At 33.3% G+C, this 6,135-nt stretch overlaps 1 protein-coding gene across 1 annotated transcript; it reads right to left on the bottom strand.

The window, feature by feature from the left end:
• Positions 1 to 3,650: 3,650 nt before the first annotated feature.
• On the bottom strand, positions 3,651 to 5,313 carry LOC132731129 (uncharacterized). The gene is made up of 2 exons (XM_060717255.1): positions 4,706 to 5,313; positions 3,651 to 3,974 (listed from the first exon to the last, which is right to left on the bottom strand). Exons 1-2 carry the CDS (start codon positions 5,279 to 5,281, stop codon positions 3,666 to 3,668), a joined length of 885 nt encoding a protein of 294 aa, XP_060573238.1. The 5' UTR covers positions 5,282 to 5,313; the 3' UTR covers positions 3,651 to 3,665.
• Between the last annotated feature and the right edge of the window lie 822 nt (positions 5,314 to 6,135).

Raw genomic sequence — 6,135 nt, 5'->3', positions numbered from 1 at the left:
ACGCCGGACGGATGCCGGACGGACGCCGGACGAAAAGCGATCACAAAAGCTCACCCTGTCACTTTGCAACAGGTGAGCTAAAAATTGGCGTAGCAGTTTATGATGAAATGTAAAAGTGTACGGATGGATGCCGGACAAAAGGTGATAACAAAAAGCTCAACATGTCACATTGCCATAGGTGTGCTAAAAACAAAACAGTCTATAGTCCATTCTTATTTATGCTACCTAAGTTACCCCATTTGATACACCCCTTTTTATTATAGATTTCTTATTTGCAGTCAAGTTTTTTAGCTGCTACATTTGAAACATGAAAGTTATGAAAACTGTATTAGCTTTATTAGCCAAAATACAATGAATACTCTAGGAAACTAGGCTTTTTGATCACTCACCCTGGATCAATTGCTAGAAAAGTCAAAATTAAGGTCATTCGGTCATATTAAAAAATATCCCAAGAATAATATCTGTAAAGTTTGGTCAAAATCTTCCTTAAAAAAAGTTGGTTAAAACGGCTACAATACAAAATGCTGTCACAAACATTCAACTCTGAGTGCTCTATGCTCAGTTGAGTTAAAAACAAGAAGGTTTAACATTATAGAGGCATGATTTATAGGTCCTCAGTCAAGTCACATTCCTATTTAAGTCAAAGTTATAAATTAAATCATAAAACTGAAGCATGGCTCTATTTGACCCATTATTATGATTTTCATATCTCAGCCAATGTTTCTGTCTACATAATGCTATACTTATTACCATGTACCTTTATGTTTGGTCATTCATTTCCAAGGGGCATGATTTCAATTACTTAAATAGATACCTACAAGGAGTGGGGTTGGCTACAAAACTGTAAAACTACAAGTCAGGGCATGTTAGTTTCTTGTGAGATTTTAACATTGCTCATCTGAAAAGTTTTAGCTCATGGGAACTTTATTCTTCAAGACTACTTCTTATCAACATATCTATTTTATATTTTCATATTATCATTGTTTATCATTAAAACGTCTCATTTAAGAATAAATGTTAAATACTTGTAATAGTTTTTATATATCTAGAAGGTACATATAGTATTATTTGAATAATACCATTATGTGAAACTTGTGCTTATCTTAGGCTACTCATGCAAACAACCTTAATCATTTTAAGGACTCTAGTAAAAGACCACCCACTGATAACTCCTTTTTTGTGAAAACAGATCAGATGTTGATTAAAGAACATATGGAAGATGTTTGGCATCACATTTGCTTAGTAATGAAGCAATAGGCAAGTTTTACTCTGATGAGTTAATAAGACTATTATAAGTACTTGGCCTGAAAGTGGGGGTGGCTGTCTTAAACGTTTCAAATCTTAAAGATGTGAGGAAGTACAAAATCTATCCAAATGTCGAAAAAGTGTCATTTTTTGTCAAAATCCAAGACAGAGTTATGTCAACTTACCTAGCAGTTGGGATAATAGCAGACCTGGGGTAACCATTAATTGTAATCATTGATTTTTAATTGATTACATGATTACAATGTAATAATCATGTAATTGATTACCTTACCCAAATTTGATTAATTTAATTGTAATTAATCAATTACAGCTAAAATTTAGTCAGTAATTGTGATTACAATTTGATTGACATTGATTACTTTTGGATTTAACAAGAAACTATTTTAATTCAAATAATGTCTTTATTTCACATTATACAGTTTAACTTTTGTTTTACATTTATACATTAAAAGCCCTTGATTAAGACCATCATCTACAGTACAGATAACGAGGAATATGCAAATTTCTCCGAGTATCAAGTAATCTCAAAAAGCGTGACTCTGAGTGGATTATAAATTTCTTGTACACAAAAGAGTGACTCGGCGTCGATAACGAGTGACAATTAGGTCATGAATCGTGAATCTCCGAGCCAAAAAGAGTGACTCCGAGTAATGGTTTGCTAGATATTTATTCATTTATTAATATATTTGTATGCTCTATCTCTAAACTAATATCATTGAACGCATGTATTATTCATTCAAAATAAAAATGTTGTCGAATATTCTTCGTTCATGATGTAAAGTATCTCAAGTGAAAACAAAAGTAGACAACTTGATTCATTAATATCAAAAGGAAAGATTATGACCGATGATTTCCCACACCGATAAGTGTCATATTTATCAGTTCATAAACATGTAAACATACCGCGAGGTCAGTGTATTAGACTGTGTCACTGTTCATATCAATTTTTCATTCAGGGGGGGAGTTACGATCTAAACCAGTCAATGACCCACAAAAAAGTAGACTGTGTCGCTGTGTTTTGAGATAAGAAGTGATAAAACAAAAGTTCCAAATGTGTACTTTTCCATTCTTAAAATAGAAAATGCTAAATTTAGACTGGAGATTCCAAGTCATACTTTTCGTAATTTGAGCCAATCGTGATTTTCTTGAGCCAATTTAATTATATTGGAGCCAATTTGCTAATTGGCTCCTGCCAGCGTGAGCCCTGATGGTAAATTGAAAACAACAACCGTAACAAGAGCTGTCGGTAGGACAGCAACGCTCGACTATTCTTAGTGCTTGATAGTAAAAAAAGCCTTGATTAAAAGGTAAAATTTTCTAAGTAATGCAATAGGCAAAATTTTTCTTTAAATCCATATTACAGTTATAGGCCTTGGAGAGAGTCCTATTATGCTCTCAAAGAAGAGTATAAAATTTCAACATGTTTCAAAGCCTTATGTCAATGAATTTTGAAAATATTTTAGGTATTACAAAAACTTTAACGTAAATTCTAAGTCGAAAAAGGGGCATAATTCTGTCAAAATGCTTGATAGAGTTACCTCCTCCTGTCTACATGTTGGGGTCATGATGGTGAACAAGTGTGCAAAGTTTCAAAGCCATATGTCAATGGACTTTAAAAATATTTGAGGTATTACAAAAACTTTAACAGAAATTGTAAGTCGAAAAAGGGACATAATTCTGTCAAAATGCTTGATAGAGTTACCTCCTCCTGTCTACAGGTTGGAGTAATGATGGTGAACAAGTGTGCAAAGTTTCAAAGCCATATGTCAATGGACTTTAAAAATATTTGAGGTTTTACAAAAACTTTAACAGAAATTGTAAGTCGAAAAAGGGGCATAATTCTGTCAAAATGCTTGATAGAGTTACCTCCTCCTGTCTACATGTTGGGGTCATGATGGTAAACAAGTGTGCAAAGTTTCAAAGCCATATGTCAATGGACTTTAAAAATATTTGAGGTATTACAAAAACTTTAACAGAAATTGTAAGTCGAAAAAGGGGCATAATTCTGTCAAAATGCTTGATAGAGTTACCTCCTCCTGTCTACAGGTTGGGGTAATGATGGTGAACAAGTGTGCAAAGTTTAAAAGCCATATGTCTATGCCTCTATGGACTTTGAAAATATTTAAACTATTACAAAAACTTTAACATAAGTGGTTACGCCGACGCTCGGGTGACTACAATAGCTCTACTTATTCTTATCGAATAGTCAAACTAAAAATCATCTTTATTTTCGAATCGTAATATAAAATGAAATGTAAAATGAGATTGCACTTTCATTTATTTACACCAGCTAGACACCGACATGGAGTTATGCCGTAATTCTCTCTCGGAGTCACGCGCTCTTATTTTCGTCTGGGAGTCACTCTCATCACACGTTTCTCACGCGGAGTCACTCGTTTTTATGGACAAATACTCTGGCGGAGTTGCGAGTGGATTCCTCGATCCTCTGAGGATTTTGCATATTCCTCGTTATCTGTACTGTATCTTAAATCATTATAAGTTAACTCCATAAAGATTTCAAACTGACACAATTCATTATTTACACTTACATCTTGAAGTTTCTTCACTGCTATCTGGGCATCTGATCGGTGTAATAGCTCTTTACCATCTTGTAAAACTGCTATCATATCGTCAATATATGAATTGGCCTCACTTTCTTCTAATTCCATGCTGCTTGAGTGGAAAATATTATTTCTATACTGACGTACCTATTGAATAGAGAACACAGGTTCAATATTGTTCTATGCATATATATATATATACTGTTAAGCAATCAAAATTGTTTTGTTGAAACTTGTTTAGGTAATTACCTTCATAAAAGATGCAATCATAAATTATACCAGGCCTTTTTTCTTACATGTATATATTTATTGCAAATTTGGGGAAATTGTGTCTAAGACTTAGTTGTGAAATTTATTATTTGGGAAAAAATATGCCAGCATATAAGATGTGCAAACTCTTCAAACAAAGCTAAATAAAATATTATTACTGAAACTGATAAGGATTTAAAAGATATCCGAAACATGATCAAGAACGTCCACACCAAATACAAAAAATGTTGCCTCTTTTCAAATCACCGACTTTGGGATATTGATTTTTTGGGATTGGGAAAAAGAAGACAAAGTTTGCATTGGGAATGGACCCATGGGATAGGGGAAAATAGGCCTGTACACAAATAGTTCTATATACAAATCTACAATTGTACATGTTTACAGTAAATATTAACCACAAGCCTTGTGAATTGTTACAACAAATTTTGAAATAAAAACGATTGGTGGATTTTTATACATTTGTTGTGAATCTTTAAAGTGGTGAATTACTTCATTACCTTCATAGTAAAATTTACATTTTCTCTTTTACTTACTGAATTATACAATTATTATAACATTACAATAGAGCTGATAAAAGATAAGTAAAACATATTTTATAAATGATTTACCTTTGAAAAAAGGTTGTTTGTTCCTGTGACATTGCATCCAATGTGGCTATGAAAATACTGGTTATTTATCATTAGATGTAATAACCCAGTGCAATCAGTTTCACCAGCAGATTGTTTCTGCTCGTACCCTGGAGCATTTATAAAACACTTACAAATGCTCCAAGGGTGTGTCGACCACTGTTGAGCATCGCTGTTTTTCCAGTTAGGTGAAGGTGGTGAGGATGAATGATGCTGCACAATAAAATCATAGATGGCGCCACATATGTTGTTCGGACAAGCAATTTTTCCCTTAAAGCAACAGTTGCATTTTACTTGCCCAAGAGGACAAACTTTGTTTCCAGCATTCCCAGGTACTGGCTTATGGTCTGGCTTGAGAGTTTCAACTCGACAGCTGCCACACGTCACAGTTGATGGTAGTGACTTTGTAGTCCTGATGTTTTGTAAGATATCCTTATGTTGTTGGTCAGCTATGTCATTACAGAATGGTACCAGTCCCTCCTTTAAATATCCAAGTCCTAAACCAGCTTTTACCCACTGTCTGTATTTTTCCTTCTCTAAATGAAGTTGATGTGCCATCCTGATACTCTATCAATATCTAAACAAACAAAACATCAAATAATTAATGTTTACATTTTATATAAATAAGTAATTATGGTCTTGGATTGCAATTCAAAGTCCAAAATACTGGGTAAATATGATATATGTTCCTAAAAAAATCAATTACAGGGAGAAAAAAATAGAGTAGAGATGTTATCAATCAGTATTTTTGTATTGATATATCAGTAACGAATTATCGGCGATACAGCGATATATCAATTGCCAGGCAATATTTAGCTTTCAAAATTTTTTAATATTCCATAAGGACACTGACGACTCTATGCTGTTATAATTAAACATATGCATATTGTAAAGAAACCATGATACCAGGTTTTCAATTATCATTGTAGATAAATATGTTGTATTTGAAATACAAATACAAGCAACAAACAATGTAACTATGTGCAATGTAAAACATGAATAATGTAGGAGGAATTGCGCACAGAAGAAGTGTTCACTATATATATTCTGTATAAGGAAAAAAATCAAAGGGCCATAATTAGGTAAAAAATTATCCAATCACAAAACCCCGACAATATGTGCTAGGGCACTTGATGACAAAGCTTCTGTGAAAGTTTGAACAAAATCCGTTGAGAAATGTAGGACGAGTTCAGCACAGAAGACTTTGTTCAATTCTGTATAAGGAAAAAAAACAAAGGGCCATATAATAAGGTCAAATATAATCCAATCACAAAACCCTGACAATATGCGCCAGGGCACTTGATGACAAAGCTTCTGTGAAAGTTTGGTCAAAATCCGTTGAGAAATGTAGGAGAAGTTGTGCACTGTAGAAATTGTTCACTATATATTCTATATAATGAAAAAAAACAAAG

Source organism: Ruditapes philippinarum, unplaced genomic scaffold, assembly GCF_026571515.1.
Source record: "Ruditapes philippinarum isolate M1 unplaced genomic scaffold, ASM2657151v2 ctg10619_1_1_1_1, whole genome shotgun sequence".
NCBI classification, from domain to species: Eukaryota; Metazoa; Mollusca; class Bivalvia; order Venerida; family Veneridae; genus Ruditapes; species Ruditapes philippinarum.
Note: the sequence above shows the minus strand (reverse complement) of the source record. Positions and strands in the feature narration are given on the sequence as shown.